Source organism: Henningerozyma blattae, chromosome 4 (genome assembly GCF_000315915.1).
Source record: "Henningerozyma blattae CBS 6284 chromosome 4, complete genome".
Classification (NCBI taxonomy): Eukaryota; Fungi; Ascomycota; class Saccharomycetes; order Saccharomycetales; family Saccharomycetaceae; genus Henningerozyma; species Henningerozyma blattae.
The window spans coordinates 429,049-444,275 of NC_020188.1; the positions used below are offsets into that span (position 1 = coordinate 429,049).

General features: G+C 32.7%; 5 protein-coding genes across 5 annotated transcripts; 1 reads left to right on the forward strand and 4 right to left on the reverse strand.

Moving 5' to 3' along the window:
• Nucleotides 1–800: 800 nt before the first annotated feature.
• On the forward strand, nucleotides 801–1,424 carry ADE8 (phosphoribosylglycinamide formyltransferase; the record flags this gene model as incomplete). Its single annotated transcript, XM_004180153.1, has 1 exon — nucleotides 801–1,424. One exon carries the CDS (start codon nucleotides 801–803, stop codon nucleotides 1,422–1,424), a length of 624 nt encoding a protein of 207 aa, XP_004180201.1.
• Nucleotides 1,425–1,719: 295 nt separating this feature from the next.
• On the reverse strand, nucleotides 1,720–2,499 carry PUP1 (proteasome core particle subunit beta 2; the record flags this gene model as incomplete). Its single annotated transcript, XM_004180154.1, has 1 exon — nucleotides 1,720–2,499. The coding sequence occupies one exon, from the start codon at nucleotides 2,497–2,499 to the stop codon at nucleotides 1,720–1,722; it is 780 nt and encodes a 259-aa protein (XP_004180202.1).
• Nucleotides 2,500–2,993: 494 nt separating this feature from the next.
• Nucleotides 2,994–4,343, reverse strand: ISN1 (IMP 5'-nucleotidase; the record flags this gene model as incomplete). The annotated part of the gene is made up of 1 exon (XM_004180155.1): nucleotides 2,994–4,343. The coding sequence occupies one exon, from the start codon at nucleotides 4,341–4,343 to the stop codon at nucleotides 2,994–2,996; it is 1,350 nt and encodes a 449-aa protein (XP_004180203.1).
• A 2,332-nt stretch (nucleotides 4,344–6,675) lies between these two features.
• Nucleotides 6,676–7,782, reverse strand: TBLA0D01770 (zinc-binding alcohol dehydrogenase family protein; the record flags this gene model as incomplete). Its single annotated transcript, XM_004180156.1, has 1 exon — nucleotides 6,676–7,782. One exon carries the CDS (start codon nucleotides 7,780–7,782, stop codon nucleotides 6,676–6,678), a length of 1,107 nt encoding a protein of 368 aa, XP_004180204.1.
• A 1,999-nt stretch (nucleotides 7,783–9,781) lies between these two features.
• TBLA0D01780 (pleiotropic drug resistance family ABC transporter) lies at nucleotides 9,782–14,569 on the reverse strand (the record flags this gene model as incomplete). The annotated part of the gene is made up of 1 exon (XM_004180157.1): nucleotides 9,782–14,569. The coding sequence occupies one exon, from the start codon at nucleotides 14,567–14,569 to the stop codon at nucleotides 9,782–9,784; it is 4,788 nt and encodes a 1,595-aa protein (XP_004180205.1).
• Between the last annotated feature and the right edge of the window lie 658 nt (nucleotides 14,570–15,227).

Genomic DNA, 15,227 nt, shown 5'->3' on the forward strand with positions numbered 1-15,227 from the left:
GTTTTAACATATGGGCGGCTCAAACTAAGGGACTATAGCAGTTATGAAGTAAAGAATTATATAGTGATTAAAACGTAAAATGCTAAGCAAATTAGAAAATGCATTCTGTTCTATTTTATTTTAAAGGTTTTCTTTTCTTATTATTTTGTTACTTTTCAACAATTTTAGTTTAGATTGGTAAAAAAAAACAATTAATATTACAAAAATATTTCATTTTTTTTGAAGTATTGTGAGCTAATTATAGCTATATTACCTAGTTTATATTATATAGTTAATATTAATGCCATTATTTTGTTTAGATAATGGTATAGTTTTAAATATAGCTAAATATTCACTTCTTCGGAGCAATTAAAACACTGATGGTGCAATATCGAAAATAAAATCTTATTGAGGCGATATCTAATCCTTAGATTTTGTCAATACTATTAGCTCTTACATTAATTAGAGCTTATATCCAATATTTGCAAAATGTATCAAGAAAGCGATGCCCTGAATATTGAAACTTATAATAGTGATCAATTCTAAGTAAGGAATAATATTCAAATATAATTCAGCATTGAATAATTACTGGCATGAATTTTATTAATTCTTATACAAATATTTTCTGATCTTTTTTTTACTCCAGAAAATTATATAGTAGAAATTAAATATGACTCGGGCTTTTTAAGGTTTTATTTAATAGAAATTAATTAAAAGAAAAAATTAGTTCACTGTAAATAAAGAAGTGGAAAATAAAATTTACAAGATGTCCAGTATAAACTTTTTCTATTGTATAGCACAATAAGACATTATAGAAAAAAATGGTAAAGAAGATACTTGTTCTAATTTCAGGCTCAGGCTCAAATCTTCAAGCTTTAATCGATGCAAAGATACCTGATTCCGAAATAATCGCTGTTATATCTTCAAGCAAAAAAGCATATGGTATTGAAAGGGCTGAAAAAGTTGGTATAAAAACTGTTGTGCATTCTTTATATAAGTATAATCATCATATACCAAAAGATGAGCATCAAAAAAGAGTTGAAGCCCGAAATAAATATGATATTGATTTGGCTAAAATAATAAACGATCTTAACCCAGATCTCGTCGTGTGTGCCGGATGGCTTCTAGTTTTGGGAAAAGATTTTTTAAAGGATCTTCATAACATACCGATTATTAATTTGCATCCAGCTTTACCGGGCCAATTTGATGGTACCACTCATGCCATTGAAATGGCATGGAATAAATGCCAGGAAACAAAAAAGCCATTGATTGCAGGTTGTATGGTTCATTATGTGGTCGAAGAAGTTGACAAGGGCAAGCCTATAGTTATTAGAGAACTGGAGATTAATCCGGGAACAGAATCATTAGATGATTATGAAACTAGAGTGCATAGTGCAGAACATGAGATTATTGTTGAAGCTACCAGGAAGGTGTTAGGTTTGTAGATAGATAGAGTTGTACAATGAGAAGTTTGGTTCTTGAGAACTTCTACGACTGCATGTACTAAAATCATTATAATATCTAATTATGTAAAATAAATATTGCTTATTACGTATTATGGATATTATATTGACAAAAACACATTATTGTGATATGAATCATAAAGATATGGGATTTATATAATTATATTTATACTTCTTCGTCTCCAGAATTGAGCAATGGTATATTCTTTTTTTCGTAAGCTTGGGTGTATATATTCCCTCAATGAATTATGTAAAGTTGTTAAAAAATGCCCGTGTACTATGCTGAAATATCGATCTCTTGTTCTTGATAAACCTCGATTTCCACTTCTCTGAGTACAGCAGTTGTGCCTCTTTTGAATTTGTAGCTTTGTTGTTTTGGTTCTCTGACATTTGGTGTGATGTAATTTCTTAAATATTCTGCATCTTTACCAACTTCCATTACACATAAATCGACATTAGAACCGGAACCTAAATCATTCCAAATACCAGCTTGGATAGCATCGGAAGCCAACTTCATAGCTTCTTCCTTAGTTAAATCTTGTTTCCAATTAGTTTCTAATACGGCCATAGCAGCCAATGAACCAGAACCTAAAGAGTGATAAAATCCTACATCTGTAGAACCATGAGCTTGAACAGCGAATAGATGCGGTCCGGTGGGGTCAACACCTGCAACAATCAAATAAGCACCGATATGGCCTTGGTATTTAAATAAATGCTGTTTTAGCATCTGTAATGCAGATACAACACGAGGTTCTCTGTGAGTATATAAAGAATGTAATTCTAAATTGGAGCCAACCAATTGAGTGACGGCTTCAGTATCAGCTGCAGTACCTGCACCTGCACACCAAATACGTGGGGCCATTCTATGTAACTTAGCACAATTCTTGTCAGCAACAATTGGGCCCTGAGTAGATCTAGTATCAGCGGCAATAATAACACCATTGTTGAATTTAACACCCACGATTGTAGTACCAGTAGAGGTAGCCTTTGGTGTGTTATGTGATTGAGAAGCTAAAAATGCATTACGTTGATAATTATCAAAAGATAAACCTGCCATTTTTGAGTATGTAGTTATATGTTCTTTTAGAGTTATGTTTTATAATATTGTAGAAATCTTGCCAGATCTAAAATGATTAGTTCGAACAATGTTATGTTATGAGGTCAATACAGGCAACCAACAAAGAATATTACTAATATTTGGTTAAAAGTTTAGATATATTAATTGGTTTTAAACAGTCAATTAATCCAATTACCAATATGAGCAATCTTTAATGTCATTGTAGTGATTGACTATCCATCTTATTGAATGAGTTACTACTCTTGTATATGAAACCTTGGAAGCTAAATTTCAGAAGGCCCCGAGTGGCAAATGCATGTCGAAATAGCGAGGCACGTGAACCACGACACTAAATCCCTAGAGAAAGAGAAAAGAAAAAATATGCCCTTTATGATGTTATAGAGAGTGGTTATATTGTATTTATATTATATCTATATAATTATTATCATGTTTACTGTTGTTAAAATAAAATTATAATGTTGTTGTTTTTTTTACTAATCTTTGCCATGTAATCCTTCTACTAATCTTGATAAAGCATCAACAGTCTCGGCTGGGGAAGCAATCCATAGAGTTGTACCGGCTAATCTTGTTTTAATATCATTAGCTTGAATCATTGGGGAAAATTGATCACCAACGTGTAAGGTTTCTGAAGGTTTAATTATATTTTGTGGATCGTAAAACTTCTGTAGAATTGTAACACCCAAATCTTTACCTCCGATATCGCACCAAACGTCACTTCCCCCATCAAAACAACTAAACTGGATTTTCCTTGCCATTGGATACGACATTAATGTTTGATGTAGGGTCAAGACAACCTCTTCTAATTGTTCTCTAGACAATAATAATCTTCTCTTTTGTGAAGTTATGGGGTCTTGAATTTCTCCAGGAACTAAACCAACAGCTCGTGCCTTACGAATAATCATAGTTTCCTTGGGTAATCTTAGTCTAGTTCTTAACGTTTGTAATGTTTTTTCTGCAAAGTCTAAAGTGTGTTCGATTGATAAGGGATCCCAATCTTGCATATCTTTTAGCATCCATTTCCCACATTCGATAGTCTGAAAGCCAAATCTATTTGATTCATCCTCATGATATTGAAATAGGTAGTTAGATTCACCTCCCATGACGGTTAAATTCTCCTTTTGTCTTGTAGTTAATATTGTTGAATTATACATTGCTTTAATTAATCCATTTAATCTTTCGACATATTTTGCTGGTTCATCATAACCTGCAGCTGTAACAATCCCTACTCTAATATCATTTTTCAGTAGTTTCATAATTAATGGAACTACTGGGTTATTATCTGTAATTGAACCACCGTCTTCGTATAGCGTTACATCACCATCAAAGGTTACTAATTTTAATTGTTCTGCTGAGTGATTTTCTTTTGCAGATATAAAATGGAAAATCTGTGCAGTATTTAGAATATGTCTAACATCGTTAAAACTTGGAGAAACCATTCTCCTTTCAGAGATAGCTCTTTTGTCATCTTCCCATAAGAAGGCTCTTGTCAATGGAAGTGGTGTAAAAAAGGGGCCAATGCTTGGAACTAATCTATTAAGTCTTGATTTACCGATAAATTCATACTTTTGGTTCTGTGAGGAATCACCTTTCTCATCTAGTAACCCTCTTTTATTATCGAACTCTATTTTATGTTGAATTAATGATTCAATATCTTGGAAAATGTCTGCATATTGGGTTCTGACACGTTGAGTGGTAGCCTCTTCTTCTATGTGAGAGACTGCATGTAGCACAAATGGGGTGGCTAATAATGCTTTGATCCATTCTATGAATTCATCTTTCTTGTGTTGTTTTAGTTGGTATTCAACTCTATATCTTGATGACATATTTAATATTGGTTTGGGTTATTTGGAATGTAGTTGTTGATAAGAATGCTTTATTGCTTTTTCTTATTTTTTTTCTTTTATCCCTTTTTTTGAGATTTTCCTGGGCCAGGAATGCCATTCCTTTTTAATTGCTTTATAATCTGATATTTCCTTCGGCCATGACGGTTACAGCATACGTATGGACAATGTCTAAGAAGAGTAAATATCAATAAACTTGAACAGGTGAACCATTACATGTTGGTTATTTAAACTGAAAACTGGAATATAGGTAAAGAATTAATGTTTTTCATACCTAAAATACCTATAATATACTCAGATTTGTATTTTAATATGGCAAGTAATGAGGGCTAATTAGGTAAATATCAGTAAATTTTTGGGATCGTAGATTTTGCAAGAAGGAGAAAATAGAAAATAATTAAACATATTGTACGACATTAGAATCCTTAATATAGTATTGCAGTTAGTCATAATTAAGAGAATAATTCTTTTTTTTGTAGATTATCTAAAGCATAGAAACCTCCTACCCTTTCGAGTAGGAATTAAAATTATAGAAAATATAAAAATAAAAAGATTAGATGTTGACTAAAATGCTGGCAATTTATACATCATTTTTTGGACAAGAGAAGTCAATTTATCGTCGTCTATAAGTGAAAATTTCTCAGCTAATTAGCCTCACAAGAGTTATGTGCCTCTCATACTTAGTATATCATGTAGAAGCTACATGATGTCAATTAATTAAAGACAACAAATTTTCTAATTGAGGTTTTTATTAGCAACGTATATTCAGGTTATACTATCTTTTATCCTAAACCAGTATATATATTGTTGTATGTATAAAGACCATAAATATCTAGCATATATGACAAACTTTTAAGTAAGGCATTACCAAATAAGTTGGCAAATATTGAAATGTTATTTAGATTTGAATTTATCAAAGTGTAAATACATAATCCAAAAAATGAACCATTTGATACTTTTATACTAAAAATTATTTTCCGTTCTACAAACTTCATATATATTTGTTTGTTTTTTTGTTTATTTATTATTTGGCTTGAATAATTTATAAACTGTCATTCAATTACTGAGTTTTCTATCTTGAACTTAGTATAAAAGTTTTATTTTTATTTTGTCAGAGCTGTGGCATTATGTGTCATAAGTCGTGGGTTTGTGTTAACAGCTAATAAAGCATGAATTTAGTCGTAATTGTGGCTTTATACAACAACTAATAATAACTTAATATAATTAATAATCCAACATGCATTAAGCATACGTGGCCTTACTACTAAAAACACCCAGGTGGTAATATTAAGGAGGCATTAGGATGTGATAGATTCCATTTTAGTATCAGACCATCAATTCGTTGATGGTGGATCTGTCCATTTTTTGGAGTATAAATTACCACGAAAATATCCCAAAAGTTTATAACGGTTCATTGTATATCCTGTATATATTATATATTCCCTTTCGAAAGAAGCAAGGAGATTTTTTATAATAATAATATAATGGTTATTCAAACAGATTACTTAACTAAGAATTAAACTATGAGCAATAATATTTTGAACAGTACGACCGCTGGTCATATTTTTATTTTTATTTTATTTTATTGTTTACGTTTACAATAGATAATTAGATTCGGACCTTGTAATTAAAAATGATACGAAAAGATATAAAACTATACAAAATGTTAAAATTTTAAATAGAATGTTTATTTTAAGTAAATGAGAATGCCAAACAATATGAATAACATCTAAATAAAGTTTACGAGAATAAATAATATAATCATCTTGGAAATGAATTTCTCAGATACCATAGCTAACAACCTATAAACTGTTGGATATAAAATCCCAGTTAGACAATTCATGGGTAATGAGCTTCTATAACCCTTCATGACCTTGTTGATATTCCGATCAGGTAGCCTAAGTATAGAGTTACTAAATGGTTATCTACCATGAATTGGTTCTTCATGTTGTGAAAATAAAACGTATAAATAGCCAACCCAAAAGCGATTATAAGTCTGTATTTTTATTTTAATTTATATACATTTTATTCATACTTAGAATAGTAAGAGGGATCAATACTAAAAATATACTACTAACTAGAAAGAATTCTTCTCTATATTTATGTCGGACTCTAGTGATAATACCACTTATAACGCCGATGACTATATTTTGTAGAAAAAAAACCCACTTTAAAAAATTACTTAGATATTTATGTAGTTGAATATTTAAAGATATGTTTCATAACTTTGCTAAACAAAAATGTCTCAACACACAAATTGCAAGCAAAGCACAAAATTATTTTATTTATAAGTAAATCCTTACATTTCAATATATTAAAATGGGACAACAAATTTTTGCCCAGAATTTTTTTGATTTTCAATGTCAGACAACATTAAAGGAACATCCTCTAAACCTTTTTTGTATGTATGAATACCTGGATGTTGGATATCACCATTCAAAATCTTTGGTTCAAAAAACTTAACCAATTCAATACATTGTTGTCTATATTTCAAATCGGCTGGCATAGTGATATTTGGACCAAACTTCAAGTCTTCACCAGATATACTAAATGCAGCAGTACCTATGATATTCACATCATCTCTTCTATATTTATCTTCAATATCCTTCACGGTAACCATGTTATATTGTGTAACAACAGCTGACTTGGTTGGAGAAGCACAGTTATAAACTTGTCTTGTAGTTGCAAGAGTAGAACATGCATCAAATAAATGTTGAAAACCATAGTTCTTGGAGTTAATTTGTTCCACAACGTCTTCATCATGATAATCATACAATGTATCAGCACCCAAAGACTTCAAGACTTTTTCATGCTTCTTGGAAGCTACAACAATAATTTCAGAATAGGCATGCAATTGCTTACACAATTGGACTAAGAGAAAGCCAACAGTACTACCAGCACCCCAAATTAATACAGGAAAGTTATTTTGTGGCTTCTCTGGTTGCCATTCCAATTTAATGCCATAATTATAAGTCAATGACAAAGTTGCTGTGATAAAGCAAAGAGGTAAGCTTACTGCCCCTTCAATGGAGTTAACTGGATCTGCTGAAATATCTTCCTTGCCAGATAATTTCCAGGATTTTGAAGCTTTGAATGCTACTTTTGAATCGATAATTGCATATTCTGCAAATGCCCCATTTTGTGGATTAGTGAATACAGAATCATAAACAAAGGCGTAAACATAATCACCAACATTAAAGCGTGATTTATCAACTCCTTCGCCCAATTCAACAATTTCACCAAAGGCGTCACAACCCAAGACGGCTCCTTCTGTTCCGATATTCAATTCCAATAATTTATAATCGATTGGGTTACCTGCGACAGCTTTAATTTTGCATAATAAAAAACCAGGTTTCAAAGTTGGTAAAGGCTGGTCATTTTTAACCACAGGTTTGTTAGCTTGAATGGTAACAGCTTTCATAGTTGAAGGTGATGACACTATGTAATTCTTGGGATGAGTGTTTGGTTGTCGAGAGAACTTTTAGATTTATAGATATCTAATAGCATTAAAAAAAATACCTCAACCGTTTATGCCCTTTTTATATCGAACAAAAGCATCGTTGAGCTTATCATCTATATCTTAGTTTGCAAAGAATTGTTCTATTTCGAGTGGTAGGATTTGATAGACTCCAGATTCTTCTATTCATTGTTAATATTAAAAGGGTACGAACCGTAGATAAATAGACATTCTTTTAATGGATACATCCAACAAGGCAATAATTTTGGCTGAATTTCGGCCGAATAATAATTTCAGGAATGCCTTTCCATAGTTTCAACTAGCACAATTGGTAAGCAAAATTGCGCTTCTTATATATTCTTCGCGAGAAGAAGAGAAAACTGAGCATGTGAAAAATTAAAAGGAAAATTTTAGTAGCGCAAAGGTCCTGAAGTATAAGAAACCTGGAGTAGTCCGTGAGTCTTCAGATGTTCTCAGTAACACCACATGGATCATGGAATAGTATTATCTATCACAAGGATAAAGCAGCTTCCCATGGCACTGACGTTAATTATTTTGATAAGTGAATATTGGAACTTTATTGAGATTACAAAGGCAAACAAATGGTAAGATGATATTTCACGTTGCATATATTCATACTTACATAACTAACTAATAGACTGTGTTGTTCGTACCATTATAAGGAATTGCTGGCGGGGTATACAATATTATTCATATTACAAGATATAGCCGTATCATATACCTTACGTAAAGTTTTGTAGCTTGTTCGATCTCAGTACTTCAAGAATAGAAAAAAATAAACGACCGAAGACACCATAATTTGCTCTTAATTCTATTAATTTAAAAGTATCATTACTTGAAAATACCGGAATAGGGGTTAGAAAATCCAACCACTATATTTTGTTATACACAATATCATGGATTTATGTTGTCTTAATTTTACCTGGCCGAGTAAAGATATTTATTTTCTTAAAAAAGGAATTAATTGGTCTTAAACAATGATATACTAAATATTCCGGTTGATAGTTTTTACCAAGATAAGTTACCATTTTTTTATAATGGCCTCAAAATTGTTATCTGGTAGTTTTATTACCTAATCTTGTGTTTCCATAGCTGCTAGTATTGGCTACAAAAATTGGACCATTTCCTTACAATCGTTGCTAAGCTCCATATATTATCTAATAAGTTCCTTGACTCGGGAATTAATTCTTCTCTAAAATACTAAACAGTATATTGCCTTGAAAAAGTTGTAATATTTATTGTATTTTATTGTTCAATATTGCTAATAGAAACCAACTCACTTCTTGACCACTTCTCCAAGATTGATTGTTTTGATGAGAACTACTAGACTGAAAAGTTTTTCTCTTAGGTTATATTGCAGAATACACATATTAATTAAACTTTGAAAATTAGAAATTCTGAAATTATTTTTCTCTTTAAAATATCATAATTTTTTTTTATCTTATATTACATCTGTAGCAAAATCTCTTTGCTCTATTGTAAACTTATACAATTAAACATTCCAAATATGCTACACTCCCAATAATTACTATCAAATTATCTTGTGGATACTTTGTCTCCAATTCTAAAGGTAGTACTTTACCATATATTTCAATAACCAAGCCGTTTACCTCAAATTAAGGACTAGATTGAAATGAATATGTAATAAGGCTTCTAAGTAAAAAGTATTGCAATTAAAATAAGTAGTTTGCAAAAAGTGCTTTTATTTAGGTAAACTTATAAACAAGTGCTACAGAATATTGTAATGATATATATACATTCAATTTTAGTATAAACTAGACATTATCGGTCTCTTTAACTAAGAACATGATGCTTTCATAAAAAAAACGCTTCTCTTAATAGATAAATAGTGGTTTTAAAAGAAATATGATTTGGCAATAAAAATAGTATTATACATAAAGAACTTTAGCTATCAAACTATTTGAAATCTTCTTAATATGGACTACTCCTTTTTCTTTGATAATCTGCTGTTCTTTTTTGGAACTCTTGCTAACCAATATAGAAATACTCCCGCAACATAATCAAAGACAATGAAGCAAATGAAAATCCCATAATCTCTCCATCTATGATGATACGAAACAAATATGGATTTTAGATAGTCATTTGTATGAGAATAGGCGCAAAATTCACATTGATCAGTTGCAGAGCTATCTTTCAGGTAACCCGTACCCGCCCTTTGTATGTAGGGTGCCATGTATTGACCACATGTTTGACCCTGTGGAGGATTAAATTTTGTATATTCATACTTGGCACATTTAACATCTGCATTCGCTACACCAGTAGCTAACATACCTTCTATTAAATATGTCAAGGGTGAAACTCTGTACATGAAGATCCAGAAATGAGGCATTGCTTCTTTGGTAACCATAACACCACAGAATGATAAGCCCATTGTAAATAGTAAAGTACCAATTTGAGCTGCAGATTCAGCCACTTGATTCCAGGTAATGACTAAAATAGCCACAGAACTGATGTATACGAAGAATGCACAACTGTATAACCAAAACAAAGCACCTCTTTCATGTAATTGATGAGCAAAAGATGCATTATTGTAGAATCCAACTGGATAGTAGTAAATAATAAACCCAATTGTACCAGCTAATATATTGAAAGGAACTTCTACAACACATTGGGCCACAATGAATGCCTTCCAAGAGAAAGTTCTTGATGGACGTTCTCTAACTTCATAAAGATCTCTTTGCTGAACAAAAGAAGGTAAATATTGTTCAAGAATTGGATTAAAACAACAACAATACATAAAAATGGATAACATTTGGTTTTGCAGACCTTGTATGGATTTATCAGCTTTAAAAAAAGTGAAACCTACAAAAATTTGACTGATAATAGTTAAGAAGAATTTGGACCATAAAAATTCAGGATTTCTCCAATATTGTTGGAATAGACGAATGATAACAATTTTACATTGATAAAGAAGACTGGTGGCAAATTCTTTATGAACAACTTGTTCAGCATCTGAATTTTTTTTAGGTAATTCAGTTTCCATCCAATCCAATTCCCTTTGTACAGCTTGATATTCTTCGGAATTTCTCCAAACTTCGTGATAATCTTGATTAGCATGAGAACCTGGAGCAGCACCAACAACCTCTAACATCCATTCAGCAGGGTTAGCATCTGGAGGACATTTGTGAGAACCATGACTTTCGAAATAATCAATCATCTTATGACAACCTTCACCCAATTCACCGAAATAACAAGTTTGACCACCTCTTTGCATAAATAATAAACGATCAAATTCTTGCATTAGGATAGCAGATGGCTGATGGATAGTACATAAGATAGCTTGACCTTGATTACATAATTTTCTCATCAATTGACAAATAGCCCAAGCAGTTTGAGAATCTAAACCAGAAGTAGGTTCATCCAAAAAGACCAATAATTTAGGTTTAGCAGCTAATTCAACACCAATGGTTAATCTCTTTCTCTGTTCAACGTTTAAACCTTCACCAGCAACACCAACAATAGCATCAGCATATTTTTCCATTTCTAAGATCTTGATAATATCTTCGACATAAGCATTCTTTTCAGCAATAGAGACTTCAGCTGGTTGACGCAAGTAGGCAGAAAATCTTAGAGATTCTCTAACAGTAGCAGTTTTCAAATGTAAATCTTGTTGTTGACAATAACCGATGGATCTTGGGAAGGATTCATCACGAGGTTTACCATCGATAAAGACATCACCAGTTATAACACCCATAGTAACTCTTTCAGCAAGACAATCCAATAGAGTAGTCTTACCAGCACCAGAAGCACCCATCAAGGCAGTCAAAGTACCAGGTTTAACCCAACCATCAACATTGTTCAAGATTCGTCTCGTTTCTTTCTTTATTTGAACGTCGTAACATAAGTTTCTCCAATGGAAAATAGCTAAAGATTTAGCTAAACCAAATTCTTCAGAAGAACTTGATACTTCTGTATCATCTTCTCCATTGCTACATGTAGAATCGGAAAGTAAATTTTTATCAGTTATTTCAGTTGGTGTTTGTTTTTCAATATCAGTGGTATTATCCTTTAATTTATGTTCTTTTTTCATTTTTCGAACTATAGCTTCTGGGAAGACCAAGATTTCACCTTTTTGTTTAGCACCTTCATTATATTCACATAATAATAAATAGACGAAAAAGAAAAAAATGACATAAGCCAAACCGACACCAAAGCCTCTCCATTTATGAACGTGAAGGTAATCATAACTTTCCTTTAAAAAACGATCACCATCAACATAATCTTCACCTGGAATGGCACCTACAGCGTTACAAACTCTAGTAGTACCTGTACTATTTGCATATTCTGGGCCATTCGGTATATATTGTGCACAGGGGAACTTTCTATTATGGAATTCATTAACCATTAATGATTCGAAAAGATAAGATAAGGGGTTAATGTACCAAATCCAAATAGACCAGCCTAGGATCTTGGTCTTGGGGATAGCAAACCCAGTATACATTGACATGGCTAATAATAATACTGATGCTGGAACCATAGCTTGTGAAAAACTTTTGGTTAGGGAACCAACACATCTAAACATATGAGACATACAAAAGACTGCAACGATATTGATTAGGAAATAAAAGAAGAAAATCCCACCATTTCTTCTAAAATCACATAAGAAATAGAAAATAATATTAAAACAAACGGCAGTAGCGATCTTTGGTGGGACTTCAGACAAGACTGAAGCAAAAGCATCAGCTGAAGGGTGATATAAGGAATAAGTTCTATGTTTTTCAGTAATTGGCCTTGCCTCGTAAAGGGAAAAAATTTCTAATAAACATGAAAAGGCATTAAATAAAACAGCAAAAAACATGGCGGCACCTAAGAAGTAGAAACTAGCGGTTGTCACATGCTTCAGGATCTTGTAGAACATTGATCCTAAAATGAAAGCCATGATGGAATTACCAATGACTTGGAAAAGAGGTACCTCCATGGATTGTTTTAATCTCCAAACGTTTCTAATTAAGATGTATTTGACTTGTAAGCCATAACTGACGGTATATGGTGATGAAGGTCTTGCTCTCTTGGATTGTTTTGCATGATGTGCATTCTGAATAGCTTCCCGTTTAACTTCTGTATCTTCACTTAATTCATGATCAATCTCTTGTATCAATTCTTGATAATCTGATGAATTTAACCAATAATCGTTCATTTCCCTTGGGGTAGTCGGTACAAAGATCCCCTTTTTAATAAATTCAGGGTTTATAACTCTTTCAGCAGGACTTGTGACAGAAGTTAAGAAATCAGCAGTGGTTTGTCTATCAGGGCAGACATACCCCATATCTTGGAAATATTTCTTGGCCTTAGTGGCAGAACCGTAATATAATTGATACCCATCATCCAATACACAAACTTTATCGAATAAATCATAAGCATCTTGAGAACATTGATAGATGGCCACTGCAGCAGCAGAATTGGCAATTGTGGCTTGTGTTTTCAAAGCACGAACGAATTCTAAGGCAGTGGCGGCATCTAAACCTCTAGTAGCATTATCCCAACATTGGAATTTGGACCCACAAATGGCAACTTCAGCAATAGAGACACGTTTTCTTTCACCACCAGAAACACCTCTAACCAAATCATTACCGACTTTAGTATTTCTTGTATGAGATAACCCATAAGTAGCCATTGCGACTTCTGCAATATGATTTGCATAATCTTCTCTAGAGACTCCCTGGATACGATTTTGAGGAGTCTTTAAACGAGCAACAGTGATTAAAGTTTGATAAACTGTTAAATGAGGTAGATGAATATCTGATTCAGCATTATAAACGACTTCCCCACGATAATGCCGTTTGATTTCCTTTGGAGAAAACCCACTATAAGAGATTTGAGAATCTTTACCGACATGGAACCCGTGAGTGTTTGAAGTGATGGATTTCAATAGAGTGGTACAACCGGACCCTGGTCTACCCAATACGACCAACAATTCACCTGGTTTTAAACAACCATCCATAGGCTTCAAGATTTGAAACAAATCTTCCTCCTTTGTTGGTTTCACCTTTCTATATAAATAACCCAACATCTTATAGGGTAAATTTAGAAAAGTTTGTTGATAAGCCACATCTGCGGATTCACCTGAGGCAGATAAATTTTTCCAAGTACAACTTAAGGTATAAGGCTTATAAAAATCAGGGTCTGCGGCAGTAACTAGAGTCATATTTTTCACCCATGCGGCACTACTGAAATTTTCATTACTTGGATCCAAGTAATCCTTATACATTGGTTGTGAAGTATCTGTGAAAATGGGGTTAATCCCCACCGAGTCTGCTGCAAAGATGGATTTTGCCTCATAAGTTTGTGTATATGCTAGATTATTTTGGTTGATGGTTTGAGTAGAACGTGTGGATCGAGATACACTTGATCGACGTGTTGATGAATCCTGAGTCTTTGTAGTGAGAGACCTGGCAAGATCTTTTATTTTCTTTTGTGCTTGATCATCAAATCCGGTGTATTGATGATCTGTTGTGTTGGACGGTGTGTTTGAATCTGAAGAAAGATGTTTTAAATTTGGAGGTCGGTTATTTAATTTTTCCGTACTATTATTATGTGGAGGAGACGGAGGTGAAGGAGGAGGAGGAGGAGGAGGAGGGAGGAGGAGGAGGATGACAAAGTGTACACCATTTGCAGAAGAAGAAGAAGAAGAAGATGACGAGGTTGTAGAATTGTTGAGTGGTATATTTATACCCAACAGTTGTCCTTTTAAAGAAGGTTCCGAGGTCATTTAGAAAGAATATTAAGATGAGAAAGATGAGATTTGATTAAACTACGACTTGGAATATTAACGAAAAAAAATTTTTTTTTTTGTAACTTGAAATTGTGCTTGCGGTTTGTACTTGCAGTTGCACTTTCACTAGATAAGGTTATATTAGATATTAATTATTGGGAAATGCTTTTGCAGAAAAAAAAGGACAGAGGAACAATTAGAAATGGCAAATCTTCAGAAGCAAGGGTTATATACAAGAATCTGCGTAGTGTATCAGGGACACGTTTTAGAGTTTTAGAATGGTACCAACAAATGGCTAAATTATCCAAGGAAAAGGGAAAGTCCATGAGAAGAAAAAGTCCATGAGAAGAAAAAAAGTCCCTTAGTAATTGGATCTCTGAAAATTTCAATTCAATGAATGAATGGATGAATGAATGATGAATGAATGATGAATGAATGATTGAAATTATCGAGCAAGTTCCCTGATTTTGCAACTTTACTATGGAGGCACGACGAATGCTAGTATTTTTTTCTAAGCAAAAGCATAATTAAGCATTATCAAAGAACAAACAAACTCCCAAGATAATAAATAATACTATATAGCTTAACGAATGAATGAATGAATAAATGAAAAAAAAAGTCCTTGTTTATTTACAGACTACAGTAACCTTTGCGA